The sequence below is a fragment of the Corvus brachyrhynchos genome, unplaced genomic scaffold (assembly GCF_000691975.1).
Source record: "Corvus brachyrhynchos isolate BGI_N302 unplaced genomic scaffold, ASM69197v1 scaffold106, whole genome shotgun sequence".
Classification (NCBI taxonomy): domain Eukaryota; kingdom Metazoa; phylum Chordata; class Aves; order Passeriformes; family Corvidae; genus Corvus; species Corvus brachyrhynchos.
In genome coordinates this window covers 2982914-3001540 of record NW_008238834.1, presented here as the reverse complement: position 1 = coordinate 3001540, position 18627 = coordinate 2982914, and the positions used below count along the sequence as shown (strand labels likewise).

Below are 18627 nucleotides of genomic sequence, written 5' to 3'. Positions count from 1 at the left end.
GCAGGAATAGGGAGGCTGGAAGAGAATCAGATTTTTTGCATTCTACCAATGCCAGTGAACCTAATACAGTCATAGAAAAATGAAAAGGTGGAGGCAAATCAACAAAAACAGGATCATGTAAGAATCTAGACTTCTTGATTTCTCAAGCAGCTTGTAAAATTCCAGCTTCACCAGTATAAAGGCACCCAGGGTGACAGATGCTGGCTCTTCACAGCTTACACGTTTCACATCTCTTGAAGACTTGCAGTTCAGATTGTGAGCATTACTTCTCCTAACAGTGGAAACCTTTGGCTGCTTTTTTTATTCCAAGTATCAGTATTCCTGTAGATAGGCACCTTGCTTACAGTAAACAAGTGCCAACATCAGTGTACCAGAACACGCAAACTGTAATTTGCACGTCTAGACTTTGTTATTATAGCATTTTAGTTGCAATTTATCCCAGACACACAAGTCAATGTAATTTTACACTTCATTATGTCTGCTGCTGCTTTCCCACATAAAATCAGCATTTAAAAAGAACTGCAGAACTTCAGCATTACTAAAAAAACTCTGGAAATGACAGTAGGTGCCAATCTGTAGAGCAAAAACCATTTTTCCACAATGCCTCCCTCTTCCCACTAGTCATTAGCTATTCATAACAGGGTTTATGCTATTTCTCAGATTTATGAAATTACAAGATACTACTTTTTATTAATAAATTACTCAAGCAAAAGGTTTTGGGCTTGCAGAGGTAGCCAGTTACACATAAAAGAAAGCAGAAAAGCAATCCTCAACCGAATCTGGGTCTAGAGAGACCACAGGCCTTTCCAACTGCTCCAAATTTCCTATTACAATGTGCATATTTAAGTAAGAGATGTTTATTCATCTTACTATATTTTTCCCCTCCCAGTATCTGACAGAAGATTAAAGCAGGTCATAATTATCCCTTTTATTGCTTGACAAGCTCACAGTCAATGTGACTGGTGATCTGAAGATTGTCTTTAGTGTACTCCAGGCACAGCTTAGATAGTGCTGACATTTCTGACACAGCAAGCTCAACATAGAGGAACTTCCTGAAATTACATGAATGGCTTCTATTTATCTGTACTTCCCAGCTCTGTGACCTTCAAAGGACATACAACCATTCACATGTAATTTGTCCTTACTGCTCTATTGTTCTGCAGGCCTTGGTGGATTACCCAGGGAGATTTATGGACAGCTAGCTACATGGGATGTGCAGGCTGTTCCAAAAAAAACCCAAACAAGCCTAACCCCAAAACCCCCCACCAACAAAAACTGCCTTGTCTTTTGAATAGTGTTCCCTCCTGCAAATAAGTGGGATTTCTGAAGCTCCAAACCTGCATCATGAAGGATGAAGCAATCACAAGACCAGCTCAGGGTGGTGGTTGAATAATAAATATAAATTAGGCTACTACAGCAGGCCATGAGAATAAGGAAATGAAAACATTATTTAATATAGTATTTACTTATTCATTAGTATAAAAAAAAAAAAAATTCAGAGTGCCCTGGGCATTATGCTGCAAATGCACCTTGTACTTGGAAACTGTTGCAATGCCTGAATGCTTAGAAAGATGTATAAGCTACATTCAGGAGAAAACACCATGCCAGTCATTTTCAAAAGGGTCTTTCCATAAATTACTTTATTTCTCATTAAATGAGCACAGAGTCATTACCATATTAATAACAGATATGTTTATTATTACATATCCATCAGTGCGGCTTTCAATACCACTTGAAACATGCAAATCGTCCTAAGGACGAATCAGTTTTCCAGTGCTTCTTATTTAATACACAACTGCAAAGCCATTATAAATTACTGAGGAGGTATTTGGTTAAGAAATAAAATAAAATAAAACCATACTGCCCATACCATGAATGTATTCCTGCTACAAAGCAAGAGTCTGACAGCATTTACTGAAATTCCTGAATTACCTAGAGCTTTTGCTTTTTTTTTTTTTTTTTTTTTTGCATTGCCTACACATCTCTTGGCTTATGAACAAGAATCAGTCTTTCTTTGTAAGAGGAATTCTCATTCAAAGATTGTACTTAATTTAGAAAATGCATCTAGCATCTACAATACTTCAACCAATTAAAATTCAGTAAAAACTACTGATATGCAATAGTTTTTTAGAGGTTTCTTTTCTTTAGTTTTAGGTTTCTACATTTATCGACATGGCAATAATACAATTATCTCAAATTAAGGCACTAAAAGAACAATGTAAAACCAAGTAAAAGTGTTCTAAGAATAATTTACAGTTCAAACAGTGCATATATTTCTTAAATGTTTGTTAACTTAATGTACGTTATCACTTAAAATTGTAAGGCAATACATTATACAGTAATAGAAATGATGTACCCCAAAATATGCTTCCAAACTCGGTGGTTCTTTTTACTGTTAGTTTCTAATGCCTCTAACAATAAAATAACTCAGTATGGCTTGGCAAAAATGCATAGATTAAAGGCAATTACTTGTTTTCCCCCCTTTACAAACCTGCTGCATCAGTATTTTGTAAAGCATAATGCAAAATATTTAACACTTTGATCCATTCCATAGTGGGTGGTTAAGATTAAGGCTGTAAAGAACTCTGCAGTGAAGGCACTGAAGTTCAAGTGATGAGGCTTCATTTTAAGCTAGTTCTGCAGTCTTCAAGAGCACAACTTAAGAGTCTTGAAAGCAATTGCAGTCCTTCTCATTGAGAAACCTTCCTCTTCTACTCCGTTTCATATGCTCATCTTGACATAAATATCCCCTTCACAGGGTTAACAGTCCTTTTCTTTCACTGGTACGAAGAAAGTTGGCTGCATTTCATCGTGACTGACAGGCTTTTTTAAAAAATCCAAAAAGGCAGCACCTTTTTAATACACCTAGCTAAGCTTTATTTGCTTTAACTTGCATTACATAGTAATAATTAATCTAATCTACCTTGAGGCAAACCCGCAATTAAACACCCTCAGCGTGCTTTTGTGCCAAAGCAAGGAGGAGACAGTAATAGCAATCTTAACCCTGAAGCCTGTGATAGTTATGCTGAAAGGAACAACAGCCCGTCTGCACTGCTCTGTGTGGTTAAAAAAAGCCCTGTTTCTCTGACTGCATCCCATGAGGTTCCATTAAGCACTGTACATGTGGTTAGCTGGAACAAAGAAGAAAACAGACAATTAATAACAAATATAAACATTAGCTTCGTAACACTAGTGCGTGTTTGCCAAGAGCTGCAGTGAAGAAAATACTTTATTTTAACCAAATTTTTTTTCTATTCACAAGGTACAATACTAACATCATACATACATCATCTTCCACAAACTGTTCTCAGTTTCAAAAACATTAAGCAAACACAGAGAACACACAGATTTTACTGCAGATATTACTGCAGCTTTACAAGTAAGCAGTTAAGAGTCAACAATCATGGGTGTACTCATGGCAAATGCAAGGTGACCCTCTTTCACTTGCAGGACAAGAAAAGGCTCTCTAGGCTAAGACCACGCACATGCAGTTGCAGAGCTCATCTGATGCACAAGAAATGTGGCTGGTTGGTTGTTTCCCCTCTTTAAACATGCACTAACTTGATCAAGTGCCCAAGTCCAACTATATTAAAACAAAACCCCTCAGCTGTGCTAATACGTGAATAAACCAGCAGACTGTAAGCTATGAAGTGCAGGTTCCAATCTTGAAGCAGTACTGCAAATGCCAGCGAGTTCATCATGAAGTTCTCATTCATATTCATTAGTGATACGTTATTAAAATGAGGAATAGAACTTAAGATGAACTTTTGTATGTGAAGCTCCTTTCAATGGGTCTGAGACACCCCTCCATGAAGTCAAGGAAGCACTGCCTACCAACTGCAAAGAAAGGTGGGTCAGACCCTGAATGAAATGTACTGAAATGTCTTCAAGCATGTGCTCAAGTCTGTATCCATTCAACAAAACAGTTAATGCCTGCTTACATGGTAGGACTCCATCACCGAGAGCAAGTTCTGCTATACTGTCTGACAAGAGAACAATTTTCAGATACTTAGTAAAAGCTAGACAAGTATATCCCATAAAAAACATTGCTGCTTCTCTTATTCCCACACCTAGGTAAAGAGGATGCAGCATCTTGAGTTCATAGAGGCTGATCTAATAATTGACTGGCCTCCTGAGAGGAAAAGAGCCTGCTGTTCCTCCACTTTATCACCTTCCTGACCCCAGGAGAGCATCCTCCTACTTACCTGTCCTCAGCTTTGGCAATCACTGCACTTGTTAGCGCACTGATCCACTCAGTAGCTTGGCACAGTAAGTCTGTATTTTTTTGACAGTCAGGAAACTGAATTGTGGACCTTCATGGAAGGGTCCAAAATGGATCATTTACAGCACTTACCTAGGATCCAAGGACAGAAGAGAAGGGAAAGAAGACAGAGAGGGAAAATCCTCCCCTTTAAGTAGCAACAGGCTGTCAGATTAGCTCAGCTGCTGTGCTGAGCTGCCAGTTAAGTGTTCAGTATATAAGATTCACTGTGAATTTATTTAATAAGCTAAATTTAAACACTGGTACATTAGAAGTGAATTTTCCTATATTAAATCTATTGCCTCTTCTTTTTAAACACACAGGACAGAATATATAGTGGTATCAGGGACAGGCTGGGCATAGTCCATCACAGCAGTACTTGTCTAGTTCATAGATACAATTTACAAAAAAAATTTGTCTGAGAAAGCCACAAAAATGTCCACAGTATAACTGCCAGAATGAAAAGTTCCAACCAGGCCTTTTTCTAGTGCTTCTTTGCTCAGAGTAACTCTGAATCTTTTCACCATTTGCTCGCATTGCTCTGCCAGTGCCATGCAGCCCCACTACACTGCAGTCAACCCAGTGGCAGCTGTCTGATGGGGACAGAGAGTGTCACAAAGCCACCCAAGGAGCTCCCTGAGCATCAGGGAGGTGCAGGAGCCCCCATCTGCCTCCTGCACACGTCTCCAGGCACTGTGACAGGCAGGAGCACACACACACCCCCAATACTCCTGCTGCTCAAGTGCTGTGCCTCTCTAAATGGCTTATGCTCAATAGAACTTTCTCCACCATCAGAGCCTACAATATGCAGCATTAAAACAGAGCTTCCTGTAATTAATTCTATGTTCTAAGAAGCTCTGTCAGTATTTGACATCATCAAAAAGCAAGATGTCATCAAGTTCACTAGTTGGTTTTGGGGTCAGTCTAGAAGAGTAATGTAAATGTTAATTGTTTGATCTATGCCACAGTTTGTCAGATAAATTCAAGAAGCCAGAGAGATAAGATACCATGCACTAACCATGTACTAACTTCTGAATTGACAGAAAACTTTAGAGCTTTATTTCTTCCCAAGAACTTGGAAGATCTCCTTGGGTGATGGAGAAACGTGTGAGCAGAGGTTGTACACCAGGGCAGATGGAGAAAACTTATTTGGAACAGCTGATCTGACATGACATTCACTCGTGCAAGACCATCACCACCACCCTTCCTCCTTTCATTCTTGAGGCTCTCCCCCAAACCACTGCAACTTCTGAACCCAACAGAAATTCACAGGCTTTTCTTCTGTGGGGTTAGGGTTGGATTCTTTTTGTTGTCATGCTTTTGGCTTTCCTTTAGTCAAAACATTCCTGGATTAATTTTCTGCTGAAAAATAGATCACTTCACTCTGGTAATCTATGAAGTATGAACTGACACAAGATAAAACTCAGGAATGTGCAGCTGTCCTCCTCCTGGTGCTGGTGAGCCATTAGACTTATGGTATCATTAGGATCTTAAAAAGAGCTTTAATGGTGGTGTTCCTCATTTTTTTTTAAAAAATAAGTTCAATTCCCTACTTGTGTATTTCTGTGACTCTCTAACACTCTCACAGGACAATGCCAATACAATTAATAACATAAATAGTCTGGATAATTGATGTTCCCAAACATACCCATTCCTTTGTTACTGTAACCTTTCAAATATGCAAATCTATTCCTTCTATAGCAGATTAGCTGCACACTTGTCCTTGCTAAAGGCAACTCCAAACCAGCATTTCTATTAAGACAGAGTGAAAAAGAATCAATTAACTGATTTAAGCAAATGGATTTTTCTCCCATAAAAGTGTATGGATGAAAGCTGATTATTACAGCTACCAGAGGACCTCACAAGGATAAATGGAAAGGAAAGCATACTCAGAGTACAATTCAAAGAGTCTTTTGGAAGAGAAAGTCTATAACTCTAAACATCTAAACGTGAAATAAGGAAGTATGCACTATCCTTACCCAGGCAAGGGTTGGCAGGGAGGAAGAAAGAATCTGTACACTCAAGACCAGAGGATGATTTTTAAAATGTACAATCAGCATCTTTCAGCTATTGTTTTAGATTATCCAATAACACATCTTAAAGATACAAGTAAATGACATTAAAATAATTCTTTCCAATCCCACTAGCTGGTTGGTTGGTTTGGGAGGAATTAGTTGTTCTGTTTATTTTGGGGGGTTTTTTTACTGTCCAAGAACACTCCCTCTTCAAAAGATTCTTAATTTTAACACCTTTTTGATAAGCAATGTTGACTAACATTATGCAGTGTCACATTTTTAAAACTGTATTAATGATTTTTACATCATCAGTTCTGAAGGTTTTTCTACCCAATCCTTTTAAGTAGCAGCGTGGTATCTTTTTCTTTCAGGCTTAAGTGGTCCAAGACTCACTCAAAAATCTTACTTATCAGTCATGGAGCTCTTTAACCAGTTCTGGTATCCTTGTCTGTCTTTAGTAACTAGTTTTTAAAATCCTGATTATCATTGAAATAAATGTATCATACAATACATACAGCACTTCATATTTTTTTCAGCCATAAAACAGGAGTATTTCTTCAACAGTCCTACTGTAAATAAAGATGATGTTAAACAACAGCTATTAATTATGCATATTTTAAATTTAGCAGGTAAGACTAAATTTAGCAGGTAAGACTAAAAGTCTTACAGAATCTGGCTAAAGCCTTTGGAAGTGTCTAACATTTTTCCGCCAGTCTTAGAACATTTCCTTGGACTGAAGGAAAAATTAAGTTTGGAAACATCATGAAGCTTTATAAAACCTTCTGAAGCTGGGAGAAATGGACGTTTTTTAGACAAGACAGATAGTTTGACAAGATTCTGTTGTACAAGTACACACCATGTAAGTACATAACCAACATGGCTGAGCCCCCCCCGAAAGTAACAATTACCAATTTGTCTTTATTTGGTACAATGCTGAAGATGCTACTTCATTTAGTAAGCAATCCCTAATTTTACAGTCTTTTTAACTCAGTTGTGCTTTTCCACTGCACTCACCCTTGTTTTCCACAGACTTTTACAGTAAGGAAAAACTGCCCACTTCCCAGGAAATCTCCTCACAAATCAGAAGTGTTTCTGTATTTCAGAACTTCAGCTTGATTAAGTGCTGGTGTTGAAAAATGTAAAATTACACCATGATTTTGTTGCATTCCTCCCATTTGAACTGTAACTGGTAAATTGAGACTTTGTTCAGTGTTTGTGACTATGGCTTCTCTCCCAAGGACTCTGGCACAGCTACAAATTCTTAACTGCTGGTCACAGCTTTCTCTTTATGTCCTCCTCATGCTGTTGCATTATCTCGAACATCAAACTGCCCACAACATCACTGATTTTTATACTGACAGCTTTGTATTTGGGGCCTAAAGTGATTTTCCTGGATGAGATTATTTTAAGGGGCTTCACTCAAAATATTGCTATCTCAAAACTATGATCCCTGGGAGTGTTCAAGGCCAGGCTGGATGGGGCCCTGAGCAACCTGATCCACCCTGGCAGAGTAGGCTGGAACTAGATGAACTTTAAGGTCCCTTCCAACCCAAACCATTCTGTGACCACTTATGTTTTAGGATGGAAGTCTTGGGGACAAGAAAATCAACTCCCTTTGTGTCTTTCATATTTTTTTCTCTACTGTTCCCTTCAAGGAGGATGTTTCATGATACACCCACTATCTTTTTACATGCAAAAGTTTGCTTTTATTACATTTCATGCCAGGACTGTTTGATAGCCCTGCCAACCTAGGAAGACTCTTTCCTTACTGAGACACTAGTTTCCGTTCCATACTGTCGATTCAATCGGTTATTTGGGGAGAAAACAACACACATACTGTATCAGAAGCTAAAGCAGGTTAAAATCAGATTACAGTAACCTAAGCATTAAAAAAGTGTATTTTACATCGTGTCTTGGTTAATGCATAGGGTCACAAATAGCTTAGAGAAACAACTCCTGGAATAGAAGACAACCGGGAATGAGTAAGTAGGGAAGAAGAATGGAATTAATACTTAAGTGGCCTCACAACAAAAGAAATGGCCCAACAACAGACAGAATCTGTAAATTTCTCGTTTCAGCCCCATTTGCAGACGACTTCTAGATTATGCAAGATCTGAGTCAATCCATGGATGAGATGACTGTGGATCATCCTTGCTGCTAAATGCCATTGCTGACACATCTGCTGAGCCTTGCCTTTAGACAGGAAAAAAAAGGCAACCAGCTCCCTTCCAAACCACTGGCAGGCCAGGTACCACCTCCATGGTACTTTTCCGAATGTGAAGAACAGATAAATTTACCACAATAACAGGAGAATTTTGCTCCTTCCTTAGGGATTTGAGCAAAGATTTAGAACAGCCGTTCAACAGCCATTAACTAGGGAATTATTTCACAATTTCACATGAAGTAGGATTTATAAACTGAGATTTTTTTCTTTTTTAGTCAAGAAGATCTGTAGGTTTTGTAGCTTATTTCTCACCTAGTTTTTCCAGAAGTATTTTTAACAACTTTTCGGAATGACTGGTTTGCTGAGGATCTTGTAGACAAAGTTCTAGGAGAAGCACGAACAAAAGTAGATGGTGGCGTCTTAGGGATCTTCTTTACTAAATGAGTCACCCACTTCTTCTGTTCATCTTGACATGATGCCAGTAAGAGCATATCTCTTGCTGAAGTTACATCGTAACTCACTACAAGGAAAAGGAAGATGATTCAGTGAAAATCAGGGCTCCTCACCAAAGTAAGAGTTATGACACACCAACCGTGCCACTGGAAGAACAATGGCATCCAGATAAACTCTTGTACTGGATTTGTTTATCTATTTTTGGAAGACAACAAACAGCAGGGGAAATGATGAATATAATGTTTTTCACTATTTGCCATTCTGCATTAAGATTCTTGAGTCTAACATGAATATTCAAGAAATGAGAAATTTACGCTAATTACAATTTTAATAAGCTGGAAGGTTGTGTGGGTGCCCTATGGCCAAGTTCCAGAGTACATACCCTGAATGCTCCACTTCACAGAAGCACAGAGAAGAAACCTTTACACCAGTCTGTGATGCAAGGTTTTAGCAGAACTTGCTGATGTAGCCACTGCAATTGTCCCTAGCATGGGTCAGGTATAAGGGAGTGGTCTGGGCACCAAGGAGCTGCCCAGTACTTGGGCACAAACCTGTAGGGAACAACCTTATGCTCTCAGGGCCTTCAGCAGAGCCCCATCAGTTACACCACCAAAGGCCTCCCTACAGAGGTTTGCCACAGCTGCCTGTTCATAAGCAGTGTAACAGCCTATTGCTTTAATAGTAACCTTCACATCTAAAACCATGGAACTTTAGGTTTGGGTTTCATTTTAAACTGAAGTGCTTTTATTCACCTCCAATAGTTTAGCACGTGTGGCTTAACCACGCAGAGAATACAGAACACCAAAAACCATGAGTATACCTTTGCATGGTGCAATTAATTCCTCCTTTTTATCCAAGTGGTCTCTGTGGCACTTCACGTGGCATCTTCGACATTCTAGGGCAGCAGGGGGTTTAAAGACATGCCAGAGAGGTTTGGCACAGGCCTCACAGTTGGCTGGAAAGTGGTATAACGTGGGAATAAATTCATGGCCTTTGTGATTTAGAAAATTTGTCTTCTCTGCCGGCTGTACTGGTTCTACCTCCAAATCCTTCCTGCATTCCCCCTCATTAGCATAGAGAATCTGAAAAAGAACACCGCTGTGTTACTGCTGAAGCACTAAGTACTTTTATACCCTTTTCAAAGAAGCCACCTCTTTTTTTCAAGAGAGTTAAATAGACAGGAGAATATATTTCTTTTTACCTGGAATATTTTAGGAATTTCTTCCGTTTCAGCTCTATATACATCTCCTTGAGTTACAGGCCGGACATGAAACAGCTTACTGGATTAGAAGAAACATGCATCAGAAAATGCTAAAAGGCTACATGTATGTTTCAGAACAACTATCAAACTGCTTTGAAGTTCTTAGAAACTATGCAAGCAACATGACCTTCTTCAAGGCTGCAATATGATTTCAGGAACTAATTCATAAACCATATAGATTTTGTCTACCCAGGTAAGACCAAAATATTTCACAGCATGGAAAGAGGGTTATCTTACAATGGACTCAAGATCCAGCATAGTAAATTTACTTAAGATAAAGGGTTTCAAATACTTCCTCAAAACACTAGGAAGTCTAACATTATTGCTAGAAAAGCTTAGTGAAAACCTGGATGGAAGTAACCATATTAAGTAGAATACTATCCAGTAGTTTTTTTATTAAATCATGTTATGAGTTGATAATCAATGCCAAAACATCACAAAAGGAAATCTGGGGCACCAGCTGTCAAAAACACTATTAAAATTGGAACAAACATTATCTTATACTGGGTCAAGACTCTTAAGTCCACCTCTCCCAACCTCCTGTTTTCAACAGTAGTTGCAGCAGATGTTTACAAAAAGAGAGAAAGAAACAGTTCAAAGGGAAAATAACTCTTTTCCTGGTTATGAGCAACTGGAAGCTTAAGCACTTCCTGAGTTTGAAATTCCTTCCAGACCACTGTATTTGTTAGTCATTGATAAAACTATTCATGAATTCTAAAACCTTTTTTCAATTACTGCTCTGTAAGATCCTATAATGTCAATCAGCTGTTCAAACATCACAGTCATGTACCAGAGATGGGCTTCAGTGATATTTGACACAATTCTCCTCATGTATAACCAATGTAAAGGAATCACAATTAATATATTTTATCGCTTTAAACAGAAAACAGCTGGAAAAGTTAGAAATGCTTTGAACTAGAACAGCAATGATCCTTTCTCTTTTTCTCTAACTTTTAGCAATCATAGGACGAAAAAAAAGTACTGTCAAAGTTCTGTTAATGGTATGCTGAAATACAGATAGACATTTTCCAACTAGTATGGGAAATTAAAAATTATGTATGGAATTTTTATTTCGAGCTTCTGGATTTGCTATCTGCTATTTCACACACAACACTCTTGTCAATTTGTATCAAAACTAACAATAACTTTACTTACTCTATATCTAGTACCATAGATGGATTAGACTGGTCCTTGTCCTTTTCATCATTGTAGAACAGTATCTTTTTACTGCTCACCACAACATACTATGGAAAGAAAGGGTACAACAGTTGAAATTGCATTTTAAAAAGCAATTATTTATCCTAATGTGTTCCCACATGCACATAAAAAGCCTGAGTAAATAAAAGGTTTCAAATTAACATCAGGAGATATTTATATCATCCTGCAGGCACCTACACTATTGACAGCTGTGCAATGCTACAGTTACAGTGACTGCGTTGTCACTGGATCACTCTAAAATGCTTGTGATGACTCTAAGTCCAGCTGTACACAAACTCACAAATTTCAGTTGCTACTGGCAGGTTACTATGAAAGTTACTGTTTCACTGAGAGTGACACAGTGCAAAAATTATCACTTATTGATAATGTTGTAAACAACTTCTCTAGTTCTCCAGGCCTGCAGGACTCACTGGTACTTCCCACAAAACTGCTGGTAGGCTAAAAGAGAGTCCCATGGCTCCTGCTATTTCCTACACTTTCAATTTAATGGACTGGTTAAAAAAAAGAGCCAAAATGAACCAGCAGAAACAGAGGTCTGGTACCCAGGAATACACTGAGAGAGTTAAGATCAAACACCTCTAACCTAAGCACTTCCCAGTAAGTTCAACACTGGAATTCACTGCCTGCTGCTCTTCACTGGGAGTTGCAAGTCCAACATCTTTGCTGGAACTGTCCACAAGCATAAACTCAGTGACAGATGTGGCTGTTCTTCCCCCCCCCCCCGGCAGTTTCAAATGTTTTAGAAGGAACTGAAAGGTATGAGGCACTAAAGAGCATTAAAAGGAGGTAAACTGACAGCTCTGTCTATACTGATCTCCAGCTTCACATGTAATATAACCCAGGAGGAGGCGAAAGGAGAGAAAAGCATGAGAAATGACTGCACCAATAGTTCATCTTGAATTCCAAGTACTGGCAGGTAACTGGATGGCTTTCTGCACAATGCAGATGCTGATAATTTGAAACTATGTTTACTCCTTCTACAAGGGGAGGTTTCAACCTCATTTTACACAGGACTTGAAGCTGACCTCAAAGCCTGAGTATGAAAGTCATCTTAAGTTTATACAACAGTGTTTGTAAAATGTGCAGTGCAAGGTGTGAGCTACAGTTGTAAATCTCAATTACTGAAATGCATCTAAAAAAATCCACAAAAGGGCATTTTGTAACAATTCCTTAACAGAAAGCCTAATCAACTTGAGTAAGTACTAAGCTGTAATAGTGTGAGCCTCCTGTGATTCTTCCTATTGAAGAAAGACTGTGCTTCAATTCCTTTATCCACTCCAACAGAAAGCGAATGCCTCTTCCATCTTTGAAGTGTGCACCTCTGCCTTTCAAAGATAAAAGGAAGCCCTTAAGATGACAACTATCACAAATGCAAATTCTGACTGCAAAGGAATTCAGTTATCACACTGTATATAAGCCTTGGTGAAAAAACAACTAAATGTGACCAAAAAGAGTTATGTACAACAGCCTCAATATCCTGTTGTGAACATATAAAAAAAATCTTCTGACAGTAGTTCTGTTCTACAGTGGTTTTTGAAGGATATTTTACCAACTTCACTTGGGATGAAATTAAGCTCCAGATAAAAATATAGCTAACCTATTTTAGTGTTAGTTTTAGGTATAACTGAAGTGTTTATTCTCAAATATGTTTTCCACACTCACCCCTTTCTAACTTAAGCTAAATAACTCAGAGGCCATGGGACAAAAACAAAAACATCAGTGTTACCGACATTTGAGTCAGAAATGCAGCAGCTCAAGTTGTAACAACTCAGGCACCAATCCAATTGCTAGTGTAATTTTGCTTTTTCTCTAAATTAATCTGGGCATGCTTGTATTTGAGGTTGCATACCTCCCACCTTCCAAATTCTCCTGCACTTTCAGTTTTGGGATGAGAAGCACATGAGGAAACTGACTACGTGCCAGCCTGTTTCAGCTGCAGTACAGTTCAGCCAACAGAATGCACATGTAAGTGAACATGGTCCCTCACAACTGTGTCTCACTGATACGAACCTAGTTAAGGAACCTTATCAGCACAATTTATTTCATGACTGAGCCATCCATCTGCAGCTCAAATTTCTCCAAAGTGTGACCATATTCAAACTAGGAAAGTGTGAATGGATTAACTGCCTAAAATATCTTGAGGTAAGTAAATATGCCTATACTGGGCATGCCTAAAGAAATTCTGATAGTCTTTCACTGAAGAAGCTGCATTTATCAGGAGTTTAAAACTTCAATTATCAGAGAACACAAAAGTAATCTCCATTTTTAAAAGACAACCATAAAAGGCTGCTGAAGTATTCTGACAGGAAAATGACACAGTATTTTACATAATCCAGAACAGAACAAAGCTACATGATTCGTGCCCAGGCATGGTCAATTCTATAACAAGAGGAGTCAAGCAGCTTTAGCTATCAAACAGATCTACAGGAAGCATCCACCATTTGGTTTTGCTCCTGATGGTGAACACCTTTTTTGTGGGCAAAACACCTGCTCCTTCTGTATACTTTTGCTATTAATATTGCTGGTTTTATTGTGCTTGTCTTAGTCTTGCTTTGTGCTTTCAGTAAATTGTTAAGTCAACCCATAAATTCTGATTTTGTTCTTCCCTTACCCAAAGGGGAGGGGGGAAGGTGACTGGCCATTAGCTGAAATAGGGCAGAACTTAACACTCACTCCCAGCAAGCCAGAATAGGTGGTGGTTTTAACTTACAGACAAATCACCAAGGTCTGATATTGACGTAAAAATAGGCAGGTCTGGAACTCAAAACATTTGGAGTGTATAAAAAAGGCCATGTAAGCCCACTGAAAATAGCAGTACTTCAAAGAAGGAGCTCAGCAGCTAAAGGCCCAATACAAACACTTAAGTGCTTCTTTGACAGGAGTGAATCCCTTCTCCTTTAAATTTTATAGGAACCACTTCTAACTGTTGTAGAATGTGAATGTAAACAGGAACATTTAAGAAATACCTTTCAACAGGAATGAGAAAGTTACTTCAAAAGTGTCATGAATAACTCAGTAATTCCCAGTAGCAGTCTTTGATTATAAGGAAGAAGGAGGAAAATAAACTGTTTCATACAAATGGCTTTTAAAATTTAAAAAATTCTAGAGACCATGTTCACTTTTGTATTTAGTTGTACTAGAAGATGTTCAAAGGGGGGAACTGAAAACCCAGAAAAGATAATCAGAAACTGGTTCTTAAGTACCTCAATTTGACATTTCAAAGAACCAGACCATAACCTTTGCAGAGGAAAAACAATACTGCTTTGTTTGGAGTGGGAGTTCCAGCACAGAGATCCAGTTTCTGAGAGTAAACTAGTTCTTTTCAAGAGAAACAGATCATTTTAAAGGTAAGGGAGACAGAAACATCCTTGGAAATCATGTGTGGCAAGATACAGTGTGATGCACTCTTCCATGACCTTCAGAACATTTAAGTGTGGTGTTCCCTACTCTCTGGTGCCAAGTTGCACAAAGAGGTTCTTTTTCCGTAACAGAATTATAAAGAAGTAACTCAAAGAAGAAATGCGATTTTTAATGGTTCCAAGATGCTCACTGTAAACCATTTCCTCCCCTGTTGTAAATTTGCACAATGTCATTACTAAAGATTTCATACTGAACTTGAATTTTCTTGGGTTTTTTTCCTTCAATAATGTACATACAGTAAATTACTCTTAATTATTTTGTTTGTTTCTTAAATATGAGTTGTAAAACCAATTCACCACGTGCCTAAAAACCTTTCCAAGGAAATTGAGGAAGAAAGAAAAAAAAGATGTTTGTACCTGTTTCTTCCAGCCATGCCGCTTTATATTTCCTTTGTTTGGTACTGAAAGCCAACCTTCAAGTCTTGATTCTGGTTTTAAAAAATGCATATTTAATAATTTTGTGTATTTGTAATAATAAAGCAGAATAGCACAAAAGCAAACTACTACTAGAAAGGAAGATGTACTACATGCAGTAATGGGCAATTACCTATTCAGCAAAGCAGAATAAAAAGCACAGCTAAATAAAATGAAGGTATAAGCATTTAATTCATGCTGCATCACAAGCCAACATCTGATTACACAGTTACTGCACAATAAAAGTAAAGCCGTTTTCCTTGATGCCAACATCTAACACTGTATGTAAATAGTTTGCAAAGAGCCAGGCAGGAAAAACTTTGCTTTGAAAATATGTTACAGTTTAAATTAAGAGATTTTCAATGTAAACATAATTTAACATTCAGAGGGGCTGTATAAACAAATCAGATCAATATTTTCCATGGGAAACAAAAAAGGGAGAGAGAGCACAAGAGCAAGCAAAGCTACATGGGTGTCCCATTACTCACAGAAGATAAGCATAGGAGAAAATTAAATAAGGAATGCAGGAAGAATCAACTAGATATAAAGAATAAGAGACAAGTGTTTTACTCAAATTTTCAGTGAAAAATTCTCCAAAGAGAAATGTAGTATCATATTTTCCCACCATGAAACTACTGAAATAATTTAACATGATACAAAGAAGGGCCACAAGAAAATTAGCATTCTGCCTAACGTGGACTGTTGATTTAAAAAGCCCATCCAGCTAACTGAGAGTGGTTTCTAAAATTGAAAATTATGAAGCCAGATAATAGTAGCACTGAAAACTTCAAAAACATTAAGTTAAAATTTTCTGAAACACTCTGCACAACTATTTATGTCCTAAGGAGCTAGTGGTTCCTTTTGTCCTTCAGGAGTAACTCTATATGAGGTGTATCCCAGCAAGCTCTGAAATGCATTCAAATGTATAAAAGTTATTGTCCATGTACTTTGCTATGTAGAATTACAAAGAGACTGACAGCCTAGCAAGTCATTCAAATGGGGCACGTAAAAGCTCTTCCCACATTAGCCTTACAGGATACAATATTTAGAAACTACAACACTTAGAAATATGGAATAATTTCCTAACATTTCTCCACATGGAAGAGAATCAAAACACTGGGGATCACTGAACTACTGAAATCAATTGGAAATAAAGCATGTTAGCAGAACTAATTCCAATAAGAAAACTTCCCAGAAAAACGAAGGAAATTTGTGCCTCCCTGCCTTCTCGCATCTGCATAGTAACTATGGGGATTGGAAGGTAGGGGTCTCCACCCTCCCCATCCCTACTCCAGACTCTCCTCAATTCTTGATACTCGGTAGCTTTGGGAAAGAAAACCTACTTCCTCCATGTCTACAGGCGTCACAGATAATGCTTACCTTGTTTTGAATACTTTGATTAATTTTTACATTAAGAGAAGATTCTTCCATTTTTAGAAATTATAGAAACATCCTAAAACTCAAGTTTCCATTGCAAAACAAAGTGATGAATTGCTAATAAAGAACAAAGTATGGGTGACTGCAGTTCAAAAGGAACACAGGAAGGATGACTTGTTCAAAAAAAAGAAATATGCATGTGTTGAAATAGTGGCATTTGAAAATCTGGAAAGATCCAATGACGATGAATTTTAAGAGACACTTATAGAGACAGTAGGAATTTTTCTAGGTTCCCTTCTATTTCAGCACGTTCTGAAAACAATTTCAAAAGAAGTAGGAAGCAAATGAGGTATTTCAAATTAATCAGTTGACATTCTTTTCTGTCTCCTACAAATCTATTTTAGGGAGCAAATTCTGTTTGAATGAGAGACTATTTCTGACCTGTGAATAACATCTTGCAGTTGAAAGTAACAGTTTCCAAACGTACTCCTTTTCAACAAAGCTTAGATTTGCCTGGAACCAAATGTACTCTTAAAAGGGTAGATGAGCTCTTTCATTCCAACCTTGCCACAAAGGTTCCTCTCAAGTAATATTTATAGTGCAGTTTAATTTCCCTTGGCGGAGTTACATAGCACAACTGCAAATGCTCATCTGGCCATTTCACAAATATTTGATCCAGAAGAATAATATTTATGAGTGTTCTGATTAAGTAATTAAGAAAATATGGGCTATCTAGGCTATGAAAAAGAATCTTCCATTCCTGTCTTTAAAAGTAGGCTCAAAACTATTGCCTGCAACTTCCCTGTATTTTGGAAAGAATCCCAGAATTGATACCTCATATTTGCAATCCAGAAAATCCAAGATAGGCCTCAAAAATATCTGACAGCTAGCTGGATCTGAATAGGATATGAAGAAAGAATTCCATAAAGGCTACAGATCTTATAGTTCTCTCTGAATATATTTTAAATGTAGATTTGCATTGTAAACATCTCCATGGCTAGTATCCACACTACCAGGATTCATAGGGATTCAGTATGATAAGAGTTCTAACAGTAAGACTTCAATCACACAAGGCAACCATGACTGTACTGATTTATGAGACCTTTTGTTTTTCTGGAGCTAAGAAATATGGGTGCTTTCATGAACAGCAGAGCATCTCTTTCTAATGTTCAAGAATTCCTACTCCTAAGAGTCTTCCACAGCAACCAAAAACCTGGAGATACTACCTTGCTAACTCTTTCCAGTGTTCCAACTTGATTACTTCCTTCTTCAGACTGTCTTACTATAATTTCATGTGGATTTCACTAAGGATTTTTGACTGGAACTTGCTTTGGGGTTTATTCAGGCTACTTGCAGGTACCACAGGAAGTCCTGTCTGAGTCCAATAAAACTGCTGGCTGAAATGCTTCACATTTATTATTCCACCGTATCTTTGGGCAAAACACGATTTACAGCATATGCTGTAAAATATGTGCTGCAGTTAAACCTGTAGGACAGCTGAATTGCTTAAATGATCTTGCCAATCAGATGAAAAGAAGCAATTCACAACAGGTTAAGTGCCCTGTAACCATTAGGAGAAAAAAACCCCTCAAGTTCCCGATTATGGTCTGTCTTGGCAAAGAAGAATTCTGTTTACAATCATGCAAGTATAAAGACTCCCTAAGTCCAGCCAGGAGGAAGAGGCATTCCAAAGGCATCATTAAAAAGCAAGTATCTCAGCTGTTTCAGCAAGGACTCTATTAACACTGGGGACACCAACTGAGCTGCTATCTGAATCAATAATCAGGAGTGAGAGTTACAAAACATGCCTAGAATTCAATACAAGGAAAAACCTTCATCCACATAATGATTAAAGCCTGAGAATAGCCTGGATTGTCTAAAGGGGCCAATCCCCACCTTGGGAGAGTGTAAGTTACCCTAGGATCTACCAGAATTTGAGGGAGTATTTAGGTCAATAACAGACAAAAAACACCTCCAAGTGAAATGCAGCTGTAAAGTGTGCTACCACATGAGTTCTCTGTGTCTACCTCTAAATAGAGTATTTT

General features: G+C 38.0%; 1 protein-coding gene and 1 long non-coding RNA gene across 2 annotated transcripts in view; both read right to left on the bottom strand.

Moving 5' to 3' along the window:
- Positions 1-1623: 1623 nt before the first annotated feature.
- LOC108447653 lies at positions 1624-8746 on the bottom strand. Its single transcript, XR_001863320.1, has 2 exons — positions 3942-8746; positions 1624-3131 (listed from the first exon to the last, which is right to left on the bottom strand). It is a non-coding gene; the product is annotated as an uncharacterized LOC108447653 (long non-coding RNA).
- Positions 8747-8748: 2 nt separating this feature from the next.
- ROCK1 (Rho associated coiled-coil containing protein kinase 1) overlaps positions 8749-18627 on the bottom strand; it is a 78530-nt gene continuing 68651 nt past the window's right edge. The window contains exons 28-32 of the mRNA XM_017738254.1: positions 15149-15219; positions 11310-11398; positions 10095-10173; positions 9714-9975; positions 8749-8960 (exon numbers count right to left, since the gene is read on the bottom strand). Of these exons, the coding sequence (XP_017593743.1) occupies positions 8749-8960; positions 9714-9975; positions 10095-10173; positions 11310-11398; positions 15149-15219 (713 nt within the window). The remainder of the gene's footprint in view (positions 8961-9713; positions 9976-10094; positions 10174-11309; positions 11399-15148; positions 15220-18627) is intronic.